Below are 17,097 nucleotides of genomic sequence, written 5' to 3' on the forward strand. Positions count from 1 at the left end.
TCCTTTAAAGGAAGTTCATTGCCATTGTTACCATCACTAGGTAATAAGTGACAATGTGGCACTTCAGTGAATGGCAGCTTCACTCAAGGGCTGAACACATGGACCCATCAAGAAGTTCCTCCTGACCAAAGAAAAGCAATAGCTGCCATGTTTTTACTTCTTTTTCCAGGTCTCTGGGCTCCAGCCTGACAGATACCAGGCAGAGATGTTTGTTAAGTGAAGGACCATCGACTTTAGATCATGTTAAGAATTTTTTTCACCCAGTTATTTTTAGATATAAAAGGTCCAGACTTCAACACTGAAGTGAAGTAAAAGCCAACATCTAAGTCTGGATAAGTATTGGTCTAAAAACAAAGTCTGAGGAAATCTTAAGCTTGACACAGTAGGACATTGATCTGTTCTGAGGAGGCCACCAAGTTAATTAGAGGGATGGAGCACCTCAGCTAAGAGGAAAGGCTGAGACAATTGGAACTGTTCAGACTGCAAAAGAGAAGGGTTTTGGTAATCTAATTGTGGCCTTCAAATACCTGAAAGGAGCCTGCAAGATAGATGGAAAGAGATTATTTGTGAGAGCCTGAAGTGACAGGACAGGAGGGACTGGATTAAAACTGAAATAGAGTAGGTTTAGTAGGAAGAAATTCTTCCCTGTGAGGGTGGGGAGGCCCTGGCACAGGTTTCCCAGAGAAGTTGTGGTTTCCCAAAAAAGCCCCATCCCTGGAATTGTCCAGGGCCAGGCTGGATGTGGCTTGGAGCAGCCTGGGATAGTGGAAGATATTCCTGTCCATGGCAGGGGGTTGGAAGTGGTTGATCTTTAGGGTCCCTTCCAACCCAAATTCTGGTTCTTTCAGCCAGTGAGACTTGCTGTGCAAAGATAGATTTGTGTACATTCATTCCGGACAAAGAGGTAGAGAACTGGTAAATTCCTTCCTCTGTTTCTGCTCTTGTGATATTAAAATAGGTGGCCCCTGTGTGAGATTGGAATCTTTTCCCATTTTAGGGAAGGATACAGATACACAAAGCTTTGTTCCAAAATGGCTCAAAATAATCAGAAATGTGATGCTTTTAAAAGTGTGAAATGTTTTCAGAACAATGTGGGTCTTTCCTTGTGGCTTTGTGAAATGCAATGGAGCTGTAAACTGTGATAGAAGTGGTGGAAGTTGAATTGGAGCAGTTTTGATAAGGGCTGTAGGTTTTGAGTGTTATTCTGGCATAACTATTAAGGTTCCATACACAGGTGGCATGGAAAAAACAGCCTTTCTAAAACACAGATAATTTCCTTTTGCCATGGGCAAAAAAAAAAAATAAAAAAGAGCACTAACTCCTATTCAGGTCAACTTTCTTCTCACTTACAAGACAAACAGAAGCCTACAAATTGGACAAATATGCACTTGCTTTCATCAGGTTCCAATACAAATATTGGCAGCTGTGTTGTTGACACTTTCTTCAGAGGAAGTGAGGATTTAAGGATTCTCTTCTCCCCAACACCAGTCACAAAACTGACTCCATGGAAGTCTGCATACACATCCCAGTGCCACCAATCAACGTACAAGCTCACAAATATAAAATAGAGATGCTCAGTGGGAAATGCTGGGGATATTTCAGACTTTTGGGGAACTTACAGCTCAGCTGAGTGGCCATCTAGGAGTATGGAAAGGAGTGATTGTTGAAATCACCTCAAACAGAATTTACTTCTCACAGTGCCAAGCCTTGAATCCTTGGATGCTTTGGCATCAGAATCCTTCTGTTGCCATGACAGTAAAATTTACTGGAGATGAACCTCTGCTGGCCATCTGGAGATCTTGCAATTTGTACATCAGGTCCCCAAAGGTGTCCTCAATGCCTGCCAGAACCTCCTGGAATATTTATGCCCTGCTGTGTTGTCCTTCCAGTTGGTTCTGGGGTGGTTGAAATCCTCCATGAGGACCAGAGGCTGCAAAGGTGTTCCTGTCTGTCTGCAGAGGGCCTCATCCACTTTACCTGTCCTCCTTTTAACCCTGACCCATAAAATTTCCATCAGCTTCTCATCCATCCCCAGGCATCATCCCATGTACTCCAGCTGCTCTCTCTACAAAGGGCAACTCTTCCTCCTCATTTTCCTACCCTGCCCTTCCTAAAAGAGCCTTCATCCCTCCAAGGCAACATTTCATCAAGGGGACAACCCACCACATCTCCATGATCCCAGCAAAACTGCAGCCCTGCAACTTCACGCAGATCTCCAACACGTAAGGTTTATTCCTGATACTTTGTGCATTTAGCACCTCAGAGTGCTCAGCTCCTCCAGAGGATTTGGGATATTTGTCCATGATGGTGGTGCCTTGTAGGCACTTCCCCGCCCACACCTCATTTTGGTGGCTTTGGGAACCCTTCCTGCCACACCACCCCATGTCCTCTTTCCAGTAATCCTGTCCCCTGTCCCACAGGACTGCTGGTCACACCCTCCCTCTCCCACCATTACTAAAATTCTCCTTATGTGCTGGATCCCACCTCTCCAAAGCAGCTGCAAATCCCCACACAGGGTCCCACTGAACCCCAAACCATGTCACTGACACCAATTCTACAGCCAGTTCTGGTTTTCTCCTATTAGTATCCTCCTCCTTGCTTGTTTCCCCCCACCAGCAGCCCATGTGATGAAGCTGCACTGGGATGTTTTTGTAAATATAATTTTGATTTTTTTCTTTTTGCCCCCCCTGTGAACCTGAGTGGTGTTTCTCAGAGGGCTGTAGATCATTCATTTCAGTGTGAAAGGAAGTATCTTATGGTAATGGAAATTTGCAGAGATATGAACTCAGCAAAGAAATCCAGAGTGGTTAACAAGCAGCAGAGAAGAGTTTCTGCTTTTAAAATCTGCATATGGCTGTCTCAGGACTTGCTTCTGCTCCCAGGAGCACCTGGAGAGGGAGGTCACACCCTCCCTCTCCCACCATTACTAAAATTCTCTTTATGTGCTGGATCCCATCTCTCCAAAGCAGCTGCAAATCCCCACACAGGGTCCCACTGAACCCCAAACCATGTCACTGACACCAATTCTACAGCCAGCTATGGTTTTCTCCTATTCGTATCCTCCTCCTTGCTTGTTTCCCCCCACCAGCAGCCCATGTGATGAAGCTGCACTGGGATGTTTTTGCCAAGAGCTCCTGCAGAATTCTGTTGGGAAGATTCTGCTGATTCCCACCTAACTCAGGCCATTGGCTTGGTTTTTTTTCAAAGGCTTGGGCTCACTGATATGGTGATTTATAATTAAATATTTCTGTCAAAGAGATGCCATGACCAGGAACTTGGGCACAGAATTTTGTTTGCAGAAGACACAAAATAAGAGAGATATCCTCTCCCAAGTCTGCATTCTACTTCTTCCCTGCATGACAGAAATTGCTCTCTCAGTGTTATCAGAGTGCTCATTAAGGAACTGGCCCACATGCCAGAAAAATTCCTTTTAGACTTTTGTAAGAAGCAAATCCCATGCACAGACCACACAAACTCTCCCTACAACTCTCCCCAGCTCAGGTGGGGAGATTCCTGCAGGTGATGGGTTCCTGCAGTGATCCAAACAGTGGCTTCCTCTGTGAGCATTTTGCTGAGGGGCTCATCTCACATTCCCTGGTTTTGTGTTTTCCCTGAGTTTTCCAGACAAGCAGACACAGAGCTTTCATTCCATGCATGTCAGAGGAATGGACTAAAAAAAAAAAATAAAAAATAACGCAAGTGTCAAGAGAGCTGTCTCTTGTCATCATGGAATTTTCACTGTGGGGGTTTCAGCATCTCTTGCCTGCTGATTCCTTATCTCCCTTACTTTTGTGTAATATGAATGTCACAAGATAAACAGTGGGACCCTTCAGCAATTGCTTGGGAAGATACCTTGATTGCCTGTCAGGATTAAAAGATAGTCCTTAAAAAAACTGTTAAAAATCTGCTGGAGTGTAAGAGGAACAACAACAAAAAAAACCCACAAAAACCTTATGCTGGCTCAAAGACAAAATGTCCTACTTAGTCTCACAGCTTCTCACAGGGAAGTTAATACTGGGATGGCTTCTATGCATGGGTAAAGTCTTAAAGTAATAAATATTGCCTTAAGAAAAGGAGTTGTGAGGATCTTGAAGCTAGCTGATGTATGTTGTCATGTCCCTCAAGGCATTAGCATCTGATGTGCTTTTAGAGATGAATCAGGCTCCAAAGTTATCCATGCAAAAAAATAAGCTTTCAAAACAGCATCAAGAGGAAAGAAAAAATAAGAAAGAAAGAAAATAAGAAGAAGAAAGAAAAAATATACTAAAAAAATTATTTTACGTATAATTTTGTTTTTTTTCTTTTTGCCCCCCCTGTGAACCTGAGTGGTGTTTCTCAGAGGGCTGTAGATCATTCATTTCAGTGTGAAAGGAAGTATCTTATGGTAATGGAAATTTGCAGAGATATGAACTCAGCAAAGAAATCCAGAGTGGTTAACAAGCAGCAGAGAAGAGTTTCTGCTTTTAAAATCTGCATATGGCTGTCTCAGGACTTGCTTCTGCTCCCAGGAGCACCTGTGAGAATTCCAGCTGAGCCTTTAGGTGAGAAATATCCCCATAAATCCTGCTGCTCTGGAGTTTAGGTCCCTCAACCAGCCTTTAGGACAATTAGCTCCCAATTCTGGAAGTGGACAGTTGTTTCAGAAGTACCACATATTATTATAGTGCATACAAAAAACAAGGTATAGAGGAAAAAAAAAGTCTGATTTTTCTTCGCATCAGCAGAAAAGAGCAGTCTAATGTTAGAGAGAGCTGATCTAAAGTGTCTTCTCTCTCTGTTCACAGGAATTGGTGGCTCCCAGTGTAGGCTGCTCCTAAAGATAGGACTAGGAGTGACTCTCATCTCTTTTCCCAGTTTTCTCCACCCAATTTTTTCCTAGTCATTGGTAGCTGCAGAACATGAGGAGATCAACTAAAGGGCAGAAACTTCAGACTTTATATGAGCACATCTTGATCTCAGGCTTCTGTAAATTCAATTAGACACACCCTGCTATGTGGAAAAAAAAAAGCTCATTAATTTTCTCTAATTTCATCAATAATCATCATAATAATTGCCACTACTATTGTTTTTTTAATTACAGTTCCAGGTAGAGAGGAAGAATTGGATCCCTTTCCAGTTAATGTTACATATTCTCCAGCTTCCTTTTTTGCAGTCAAAAGGGAATGGATTCATCTCCCTGTGAATTCTATTTTATGCTAAATATACCAGCAAACTATCCATAACATAAGAACCTTATTGCAAAGGGCAGCTTGTCAGATCCAGACATCTCTGGATGTACAAAACGCTCAAAACACAGGGAAAATGATCACAGCATCAACAAGAGGCTGCTTGTGAGGGACAAGATCATGTTGGAGTGGTGGAAGAGGGTGATAAAGCCCATAATTTTCATGTGACACCTACCTATTGTGTCTCCTTGCTCGTGCACCATGGAGGCCAGGTCTTTGATGATCTGGTTCACATCCAGCATGTCACTCTGGAAAGACAGAAATCCTAACATTACCCAGGAATGGGGAATATCCAAGTACAAAAGGCACGTTCCACAGTCCTGCTGGGCAAAGAAAAACACAAACCCAGAAACCTTCAGTGGTGTAGAAGTAAAAGGGAAAGTTAGAACACTCCCACAGTGAAAAATTCCCTCGTGGAATTAGGTCCAGCCACGGTTTGCTGGATCTAAGTCAGGCAGCTGACTCAAGCTTTGTGAGAGGAGCAGGTGGAATGATCACATTTTATGCTTGCTTTTCAGAATTGCGGAGGACTGAGGAAAAGCAACAATAAAACCAACAGTGGCAAACCCTTCTCTTTCTAAAAAAGCTATTGGTGATGTAGACCATTCCTCCCAGACTGTTTTCTCCTACACAGAAAAAGGCCATCTCTCAGCACAGCATCCATCTGATGCTATTCATAAACTGATGGATACAATCAAAAACTCCCTGAATTTGAAATTACCCTTATTGGTAGGGCAATAAGGAAAGAGCTGTTTGATGAACAGATTCATTTATATGTTTTCAAGTAGTTTAAAAAAAAAAAAAACAACAAACTGCATTCAGCTCTGAAATTTTCTCTGTGAAAACACAGCAAATTACCCATGAGTTTGTTTCCTTCATTTCTGAGCACTTATCATATAAAAGAGCAAATGTGAGCATATGTTGACATCATACGACACTGTCTCTTGTAAAAAGAATTAGTTTAGCAATAATAGACATAATAATATAGACACTGCTAAATGCACTACCAGTAAGGCAGCACTACCAGAGCAGAAAAAAAGACACTAAAAAAGGATGCATATATTTTTTTTTTCAGCCTTACAAATCAGAGAATCACGGAAACATTGAAATGGGCAGGAACCTTTGGGAATTATTTAGCCCAAAAGCCCTTTTCAGGGCAGACAACTAAAGCAGGGTGCTCAGGGCATGGTTTTGTGTCCCCAAGGATGGAGATTCCACAGATTGTCTGGCAAACTGTGAGTTCATGGAACCCTGTGAGTTGTTTGAGCATGGCTGGATGGCAGGCACCCACCAAATCTGCTCTACCGCTCCCCTCTGTGAGCAAACAGGGGGCTGGAAATACAATGAAGGGTTCATAAATTAAGGACCAGGAAACCTCACCCTCCAAAAATCATCATGGGCAAAACAGACAGATATAAACTGAATTTATTACCAACAAAATCAGAGCAGGACGATGAGAAGTTTCAGAACTGCCTGGACCCAATCTTTTTTGCTTTATTATGATTTCTCACAGCTTTTGCTGCGGGATTTTCTCGCAGCCTGTGCTCTGGGATGGCTGGAGCAGGGAGGGAAGGGACCAGATGGCCCCACTGTGGTCCCTTCCAGCCTGGCCCACCCTGGGATTCCATGTTCATCCCAAAAGATCCAACTGCCTCCTCCATGCTTTTTAAAGAACTCCATTTCCCCACTAACAAATTTAGAAAATGGCGCAAAATGATTCCATGTCCTCCTACTGAAGTTTGCTATGAGAATATAACTGGCATAGCACTTCAACACATAATGCAATAGAACTGCATCAATTTAAAATGAGGTCTGGGAGTCCCACTGTGAGCGCTAGAATAGACCAAATTGTTGAATAACTGAAGATGGAGGAAAAGCAAAAGATTGGAAAAGCTGTGAGAAATCATAATAAAGGAAAAAAACCACTCTCCCAACCAAAGACTGGGTAATGCACCACAAAATGTGCTTCATTCCTTCATTTGTCAAGCATAATGAAGCTTTAATTATGGATGGTATTATTCCTAACTTGTAAATACTGCAGAATATTTTGCAAAACAATGAAGTTTAAGTAATTTGAGATTGTACTTGAGCAGTGTGTTAGCAAATCATTACTGGGAAATGAGGAAAAATTAGTGGTGATTTTTTTTTTTTGTGTAGAGAAGTTTTCTGGGCTTTTTGTAAAAATATTTTAAGGGAGAAAGTTAAAATTTAGCAAAATGTGAAGAACTGAGAATTAACTTTAATGTCTTGCTCTGCTCTTGTTTAACTGCTCTGCAAAAGATGATAAAGGAAAATAAAAACAAACCAAAAAAATAATAATACTAAAAAAGCCCAGAATGCTAATTTTTCTCTCTTGGCTAAATTGTCACTGACATAATATTTTGTGTCTGTTCCTTGCAATATAAACACAATCCTTGCTACACTTCAATCTGCTTTATTTTGTCGTGCTTCTTTTTCAGCACTTTAGGTGAAGGTGGCTTAAAACTCACTAATATGTTTTTGCAAGTACTTTTGCTTAGACGGAGTTTATTGCAATATATTGAATTACACATGCTCCCACCCACCCCAAGCATTTCCACTGGAATAAAACAGATGATACACTGACTTCTTAGAGGGTCCTTCCCAGCTAATTTAGCCACAAGGAGTTGGGCTGTGTCTGTCCTGATCCCCAGATACTGCATGAAGTAGAGAAGAATGAGGAAGAAAATTCAACTTTGTGTGCCAACGGTGCTGGTTCAGCTTTGCCATTTGTATTCAGGTACTTGAAACCAACCATCTGCAGCTGCAGAGTATAGATGCTTTCCATAATGTTGCAATAACACTTAAAATTACTGTTTAGCAAATATGCATCAGTGAGAGCCAGCGCTGAGTTGTGAGGAAGGAAAAACTGCACTTGAGGAAAACCAAACAGGGGTGAGTTATAAAGCACAGAGCACAAGAACAATCTGACCTGAAGCAAGAAATCTGTTGAATAATTTAACCTGGCAATGTGAAGTCTCAAAGTCCTTGATATATGTAAGGAAAACAAAGGAAGAAATAGAAGAAATAAAAATACCAGAAATAAAGACCTTCCATAATGGAATATACCTTGGAGCTACTCTCCTGCTCCTTCTCGCCAGGTCTGCTCCATCCCCAAGCACCTCTGAACTTGCCAGGCATCAGAGTTTGTTAGGAAAATCAGATTTGCCTTTGGTTCCCCACGTTTGCACACACTTTGCAGAATTCACAATGAAATACAGCTCCTCACAAGTCTCTGACTCCACAGAACCCAGGAGTGCAGCAGCCACCACCATTCCCAAAATTCCGTCTCCCTGGCAGCTGACTAGGCTGGGGCTCCCTGGGTTTTAATTAACACCAGTCTTCCCTGTCTGGCAACAGTTCATTCACTATATTCTGCAGCAAGAGGGAGACAGATTTAAACTGTTCCAAATAAATCCTCTTTTCCTTTTTTTTTTTTTCCCTCCCCAAAAAAGGAGAAATACATTGTTCAGATTAGTAGCCAGGATTTAATATCACCCATTCTGGAACAAAAAGAATTAAACTCGTCAACAATAAAATGAAATGGCAGCAGCTGAAGATGGCCAGAAAAGCAGAGAAGTGATAGAGGAGAAAAGCAGAGATGCAAAAGAATGAGGCCCTTCAGTTCCAGAGGATTAACTCTCACTTGGGAAAATTAGTTTGGGAAGTTCTTAACAGAAAGTACTAGGTTAAAATGGCAGGACTATTTGAGTAACTTAACCTGACTCAATAAGTGAATAATGTCACTGCTTAGTGCTGAGATTTTGGGAAAAAAATTAAATTTCCAAACCTGACACAAAAATGGTTGGAAATATGATTCTGCAGATAAACCAGAAATTTCAGTTTCCCATTTCTTGATTTAACAAGATAAAGATTTTAACATTTCTGAAATTAATTTGCAAGCAAGTCAGGTTATAAAACCTAGACATTGTCACCAGTGTGGGAACAATAAATCCCAGCAGCCCATTTCCCCACAGAATGAGCATTCCTGAAGTGTTTCCAAGAGAGAAAATAAGCAAACCTCTTCTCTCTTCCACTCTCATGCTTTGTGGGGTGAAGATGTATTCACACTGAAAACTTCCAACATTACCCTGCCCTTAATGATATCCTAAGGACACTGTTGTATTCCAGACATGGGAATGGTGTTAAATAAACCAGAGAGGGGAACATGTTCTCCTCAGAAGGACACAGAACAAATCTGTGTAGTCAATAATTCCTCTCTCACATGGAGACAGATCCCAGCCTCCTCTATCAGTGTCAGCTCAGGTCCTCAAGGGAAGGAGCACTCATTTCTAGGAATGTTTGCCTTAGGTTTGTATAAAAATGGGATCAAAAGTATCAGTGTTCTATCCTATTTAGCACATGTGTTTACTCACAAACCAGCCATCCATTTTTTAAAGGACTATAAATTAGCATTTAAATTAATTGCTGCCTCAAAATTCAGGAGCTGCTGAATTTTTACAAGCGAGGTCACATTCTGACCCATCATTTATTCTGCAGCAAGCAGCCAGGAGAGCTGTAAAATAAACCCCAAGGAGATCCTGAAAGATGTCCTAGAAGGCCCATGTGTGCATTTCTGCACATGGAAGCACTCCAAAACACAATAAAGCAAAACAAACCCCTTGTGCTTGTTATCTTTGGGGGAAAAAAACAAAGAAACAAGAAAAAAAAAATCAACCAACAGCCCTTTGTAGTTTCTGTCATGTTTTAGCAAAGAGATGCTGAGATGTTCCTTGTGTGTTGTCCCTTCTGCAAGAGCCGTGGGGCATCTCCTACCCTGTGGTCCACCATGTATGGACACAGAAAAACAAATCAGAGCATGGTGTTTGTCTGTCCTCATTCCTTTCTGAGAGGCAGGGGAAGGAAAGGAAAAGGATAAAAAAAATAATATAAAACATGAGCAAGCTTCTGATGCAAGATAGGCAGAAACTAAATCTTGCTGCAACAGCCTTTCAACAAATATTTTTCTCTTGTCTATGGCTGGGGAGAAAAAAATGACATTCAATAAATCAACCTGATTCAGCCTAAGCAACAACAGACCAGCAGAAAATTGTTTTGAGGGCAGAAGCCATCCAGAACAGCAATTACAGACTGAGTTAGATCTCCTCTGGGACTCAACAACAGCCAGAGTGTGGAGTTTCTCTCTCCCTCTCTTGCCTGTGCACGTTTCCTCTCTCTTTTGCTGTCTTAGAGGTCTGTGTCATCTCAGGGAGTGTAAAACCAGGCTGCATAATTAAAGTAGTCACACTGAGCTTTGGGATGCCAGTCCAGCACCTACCTGGGGACACCAGCCCAGGAAACACAACAGGAAGGTGATTCCTGCCCACCAAGTCCACGTGGAGAGGCTGTGGGAGATGAGATGCCTCAAACTCATCAGAGAGAGCTGAGGCCACCTCAGCAGGGATGAAAACAGAGATCCTGCCAGCTGCCAGCTGGTATTTTATTCATTCTGCCCCTGGCTGGGTGTCACATGCCCACCAAAGCTGCTCTGTCACTCTCCTCCTCAGCTGGACACAGGAGAGGAGATACAACAAAAGGCTCTTGGGGTGAGATAAGGACAGGGAGAGATCAGTCAGCAGTTACTGTCACAGGCAAAATAGACTTGATTTGGGTAAATCAGTTTCATTTGTTACCAATCAAAATCAGAGTAAGGTAATGAAAAAATAATATTAAATCTTTAAGCACTTCTCCCCAGCCTTCCCTTCTTCCTGGATTCACTTCCATGTTCTCTCCCTCCTCCTCTGCTGTGGCACAGGGGAATGGGGGAATGGGGGCTGTGGTCAGTTTGTCACACATTTCTGACTCCTCACCCTCTTCCCCAGCTCCATTGTGGGGTCCCTCTCAAGGCAGAGAGTCCCTCACAAACCCCTCCAGCCTGGGTCCTTCCCAGGGGCTGCAGTTCTTCAAGTGGATCCCCCACAGGGTCACAAATCCTGCCAGTTCTATCGTCATGGAATCAGGGTCATGAAATCACAGAATGGTTTGCGTTGAAGGGACCTTGAAGATCATCTCATTCCAACCTCCTGCCATGGGCAGGGACACCTTCCACCATCCCAGGGAGCTCCAGGCCCCATCCAACCTGGCCTTGGACACTTCCAGGGATGGAGCAGCCACAGCTTCTCTGGGAAACCTGTGCCAGGGCCTCACCACACTCACAGGGAAGAATTTTTTCCTAATATCTCATCTAAATGTGCCTTCTACTGGTTTAAAGTCATTCCCCCTTGTCAGGGCTCTCTAAGGGAAATATAATAACAAAAACATAGGAAGAGTAATTTGACCTTTTAAAAACCCCTTGGATCTGGAAATAGGAGATGTGTTAATGGAGGAGGTCATCAGTAGTTCTGGTTTTATGTAGATATCCTCACTTTACATTTGGGAAATGTAATAAAGCATCAAAGATCACATAAAGCATTCTTTTTACCAACTTTGATTCTCATCTTCAAATAATTAACACCCTAAATTTCATTTAAATTCATCAGTTTGTAAAGGTCTGTGAATTCTCTTATGTATGTACATGTGGGTATTTATACAGGCACATAAACCCAGGTATTCTCATGTATCACTAACACTCCCACCTGTATAAACAGCCACTATATAGAGACAGACACTAATAATTTTAAAATTAACTTGCCCTGAACATACACCAGGTGTTAAATGAACATTTGAGGCTTAGCAGATTGCAGAGATATAAACATAGCCTATTTCTGTCTACAGTAGCAGAAAACAGACCTTAAATCTCAGGCTTCTTTTTCCTGGCTAAACATTCTGATGTAAAATAAGCCTGAACACTGATATGATCCGATAACAGGCAAGTAAACAAAAAAAAAAAAGAAAAGAAATGAAAAATTTGTTTGCCTTGCTTAGTTTTAACCAAAAAGAAAAAAAAAAATAAAGCTGTGTCGATTCCATTTTGTCTTCAAGTTAATGCTGTGAAAGTTTTGATACCAGGGAGAGCAGGAGTGATGGGTCACATCAGAAAACTGAGATGCAGCAGTGGTGTCATCGTGAAATCAGGATCATAAAGTCACAGAATAGTTTGGGTTTGAAGGGACCTTAAAGATCACCCAGTTCCAACCCCTGCCATGGGCAGGGACACCTTCCACTGGACCAGGCTGCTCCAAGCCCCATCCAACCTGACTTTGAACACTCCAGAACTGGAATCAGTGTTCCAGATGGGGCTTCACGAGTGTGGAAAAGAGGGACAGAGGGATGTGGAAAACAAAAGAATTATGCTACAAATTCGAGATGCAGAAGAAATGTAGAATGTTTCAAATTTCACCCACAATGGAGAAAAGTGTGTGAATTTATATATTTTGCAGAGTCCTGCCCTTCCTTCATCCCCACCACTCTCCTCTTCCACCAGACACTCATAAAGTCACCAAGGAGTGAAAGAGGAAGGGAGATGCACAGACAAAGGAAATGAAGAGGGAAGTGATTTCATTACTCTCCAGAGTGAACATCAGCTCTGCTCTCCAAATGGGAATGTGCCTCAATTTTATCACTCTTTACTGAATGTCTGATGTTCCTGTACCTTGTTAGCACCGCCGGAAGAAGACTCTGGGATGTTAAAATTCATATTTGGAAGCAATAACCCTGAGCAACCTGATCCATGGCAGTGGGGTTGGAACTGGGAGATCTTTGAGGTCCCAACCCAAACCAGACCATGATTCTGTGATTTATTTTCTCATGGTTGCAAGAGAAAACTTCTGCACCCTCACTATGAATCCAAACTTTTGCTCTCCTACAGCCAAGTTTCTATCTACTTTACCACTAAAGAAAGATTAATATCTTTGCTTTTTCAACAAACCCTTGGGCTGGATATGAAAGAGACTCACAGATGAGAAATATTGCTTCTGTTTTCTGATATGCTACAAAGGTTTTTTTGGGATTTTCTGCCTTCTCACCTTTTCCAGCTCCCTGGCGTTGAATTAAGGAGTTCCTTCTGGGTTAATTCACATATGTATATAGGCTAATCAAATGGCACAAAAGTAATTACATGAAGGACCCAAAATGAACAGAGATAATGAAATACCTGACATTGTGGCCTTTGTAGACCAAGAATAAAAATACTCAGTGAAGATGAAGGTTCTCCCAATAGAGGAAATCCATTTGTATTTCAAATATAGATTGCAGCTTAGGGTTAGTGAAATTTGCTGGTCTGACATCCCAGAAGCAAAAATTAAATACAATACAAAAGGTAAACATAAAAGCCATGCAAACCAGAGCAGAATTGCCCACCAGCAATAATCCACAGCCTTGTCCAAGAAAAGGCTTTTATGGGCAACAGATCACTTTTCTTTCTGCAAGAGCTGGGCAGTAATCCACAGTGATTTGATGCAATTGTCACAGAGTGTTTCATGTGGTGAGTACCTGTCCAACAGGAACTATTTGTCTGTATTGCACATTTATTTTGCTCTCCAACAGCTCCAAGGAGCCATTGGTCTCTACTGCAGAAAGTGAGATATACAAGTTCTTACAGCAACCTATAAAAAAAAAAAAAGTTATTTTTTTATATGCAATAAAAATGCTTGTTGGGGACACTTAGTCTTTTTAAAATAAGAAAATAAAATGAATTTATTATTTACAGCTCCACTTTTCTTGCAGCTGCTCAGAAGAAGAAGGTCTCCTGAGTACCAAGTCACCGAAGAGATGGAAATCCGTCAGCAAATTCCAAACTCAGTTTGTTCCATGCTGACTTTTCCTTTAGCATCTCCTGCTTCCTGCCCCAGGCTGCAATGTATAAACTAATAGCAGCAGTGAGGGAAGTAGTTGCAATCTATCACCCTGACTGATACCAGCCCCAGGAAAGGCAGTTTATTGCAGGTGGTATGTTATCTTCGAAAATAGAAACCGTGCAAAGATTATGACAAAAACTTCAACAGTTTCTACACTTTGTTTGCAGCACTATTAATTCTCCACTCTGGATTTATTTCCATGAGGGTCATGCAGCCAGAAAAAAAAAAAATACAATGGAGGAATTCATTTTCTTTTTAGGAGTGTTCTGGGAAGCCAAGCAATTAGAGCAATCTTAAGCTGTCATGTATTATCAATCGCTGCTCAATTATTTTACTTAAATAAAACACTGATTGCAGAGTCTGATCTGCGGCTATCACAGAGTGATTCATTTAGGTGCACTATTTATTCTTGACAATTTAGAAAAGAATATCTAACTGAAAAAAAAGAGAAAAAGAGGCAAGGGAAATACACAGCAGCTTTTTACAACTCACTGCTATGCTGCCAATCCTCTGTTTAGAAGAGGCTGAAGCTGCTGTACCTTGTGCAGAGTCGCTCAGGCTTTATTACAAATGGAGTTCATGGGTTTGGTGCAAGAGAGGAAGGGAGTCACAATCTCTTAGAGAGGTCACTGAAGGTTGGAATCATAAAATCATAGAAGGGTTTGGGCTGGAAAGAGATCTTACAGAACATCTGGTTCCAATCTCCTGGCAGGGGCAGGGCACCTGGACCAGGTTAATCAAAACCTGACCCTGAGCATCTCCACGGATTCAGCATTCACAGCTTCTCTGGAAAACCTCTTGCAGTGCCTCACCACTCCTGCAGGAAGGAATTTTCTCCTAATATGCAAACTAAACCCACCCTCCTTCATCTTAAGGCCATTCCCCCTTCTCCTGTCCCTCCATCCCTTGTCCAAAGTCCCTCTCCAGCTCTCCTGGAGCCCCTTTATGCTCTGGAAGGGGCTCTGAGCTCTCCCTGGATCCTTCTCTTCCCCAGGCTGGGCACCCCCAGCTCTCCCAGCCTGGTTCCAGAGCAGAGGTTCTCCAGCCCTTGGAGCAGCTCTGTGGCCTCCTCTGGACTTGTCTGAAGTGGTCAACATCTCTCTTGTGTTGGGGGTCCCTGAGGTCCAGGTGGGATCTCTCAAGAGGAGAGATCTTGTCCTCTTCCTTCAGGAGACTGAAGAGGCACAGCCAAAAAAAAGGGGAATGGCTGTTCAGGCCATCAGGTGCTCCACAGAGCACCAGCTCCATCAGTAACTCCATATCCAAGGTCTGCCCGAGGTTCACCTTCTCCTCAATGGTACAATTTGGGCAAAAAGGAGATACATTTTCAATTTAAAAAAAAAACCCCAACCCTCTCTGCCCTACTTTTCCCTGTGCATTTCAAAGCCAAATGCTGTGGTCTTTGTAGGCTCTTCCAGATTTTGGCTCTGTGGACTGCAGACTCTGCTGCTGACACTTTTCTTACATGTTTTCAGTCAATAATGCAGGTAACTTTAAAGGCACAAATGCTGAGTTAAAGTATCTGAGGACAAATTAATTACAACTGCAGCTAAAAGGTTCAGAAAATAAAGGTTGATGGGTATCACCTCCTGCAAGCTGACTCTCCCAAACACCCTCACATGGTTTTATTCTCCACTCTATACAGGAGAGGCTGCCTATTTTAAAAATATCCATTATATCCAAAATGATTAATCTCATTATTCAAGGATTTTTTCTTAATGTTTAATTTATTTCTCTCTGTCCTTAGTTACTACTCGGTAATTTTTTACTACCTTCAGCCTTAATATTTTAAATTATTCTATCCTTTTTTTCAATGCTATTACACATCAAGTATTTCTACACAGTCATCATGGCTCAACTAATCACTGCTACACTTTTTGAGCCTGCAATTGGCAAATTCCTGTAATCTCTCTTCATAAATTATACTTAATACTTCTTCCTCATTTATTTCCTTCTGGATCACCTCCAAATTTCTAATAGAAAAACCAGGCCAAAATGCTCTCATTTCTCACACACCTCCTTATCATACAAAAGGTGCCAAAGTCTAGGGCAGACACTAAAGGCTGTGTGACAGTTCACTTTATTTTCCAATTGTCTGTGCTCAGCATCCAGTTGAAAATTTCCAATTTCTGGTTAAAAGTACCCAACAGGTCCAGTGGCACAGCTTCTTTAGTTGGCTCACTCACCAGTTGTGTCAGAAATTTATCTTCCACACACTCCAGGAACATCCAGGGCTGTTTCCTCTTGGCTGTGTTGTATTTCCAGCAGACACCTGGTTAAATTGAATTCCTCCATGGGCACAAAGGCCAGTGATCATGAGGCTTCTCCCAGGTACTTCTAGAGCAATTTATCCATCTCTTTTTCCTGGCTGGGTAGTCTTTAACAGATTCCCACCAGGATTTCTGTCTGCCTTCCCCATTATCCTGACCCATAAACACTCAGCCCTATTGACACAAGGGTTGCTCCACTGCCTCTCCTGCCTTGCTGTCCCTTCTGAAGGGTTTATAGAGATCCATTGGAGCACTCTGGCTGTGTGAGCCATCCCACCCCATTTCCAATCACAGTTTTCCTGTGGCACAATTGGCTTCCAGCTGCTCCTGTTTGTTGTTCATGCTGTGGGCATTGGAGCTCTTATGTTTGCAGAAACAGTACAATGCCAGCTGCTGTCTGCCACCCCAAATCCAGAAATCTTGGGTTCATTCTCAGATCAAAATTGAAGATTGCAATTCCATCCAGTAATTAAAATGATGGGTCTGAACAACAAGCAGCTTGCTCTCTGATCAAAGGATATATAATTCAAACAATTAATCATCCATTTTACTTTGACAGTTTTGCTTATGTGTCACTGGCAGATGGGGGAGATGCTCCCAGAGAACAAAGTCTGGGTCATTTTAATCTCTAGAGGAAGGAGGAATTATTTATAGTGTAGAGTTGGTGAATTATATGTTGATGTCTTCTACATTTACTGCTCAGAAATTTGCCCTGGCTCCCTTCAGTCAATGGGGAGCCAACACTGGGATTGTGGAGCTCAGATTAAAGGTGAAACATTTTCAAACTGTCTGGGACTCATAAATACTAAGGTGAAATTTTTGGTGAAATAGTGAGACAACCTTAGAGCT

General features: G+C 42.0%; 1 protein-coding gene across 6 annotated transcripts in view; it reads right to left on the reverse strand.

Annotated features, from left to right (window-relative positions):
* TSNARE1 (t-SNARE domain containing 1) overlaps nucleotides 1-17,097 on the reverse strand; it is a 469,756-nt gene that overhangs the window by 188,693 nt on the left and 263,966 nt on the right. For all 6 annotated transcript variants that reach the window (XM_071421896.1, XM_071421899.1, XM_071421900.1 and 3 more), the window contains one exon: nucleotides 5,401-5,473. In XM_071421896.1, the coding sequence (XP_071277997.1) occupies nucleotides 5,401-5,473 (73 nt within the window). The remainder of the gene's footprint in view (nucleotides 1-5,400; nucleotides 5,474-17,097) is intronic.

This window comes from Agelaius tricolor, unplaced genomic scaffold, assembly GCF_023055355.1.
Source record: "Agelaius tricolor isolate 1412-34295 unplaced genomic scaffold, bAgeTri1.0.p SCAF_2, whole genome shotgun sequence".
Lineage (NCBI taxonomy): Eukaryota > Metazoa > Chordata > Aves > Passeriformes > Icteridae > Agelaius > Agelaius tricolor.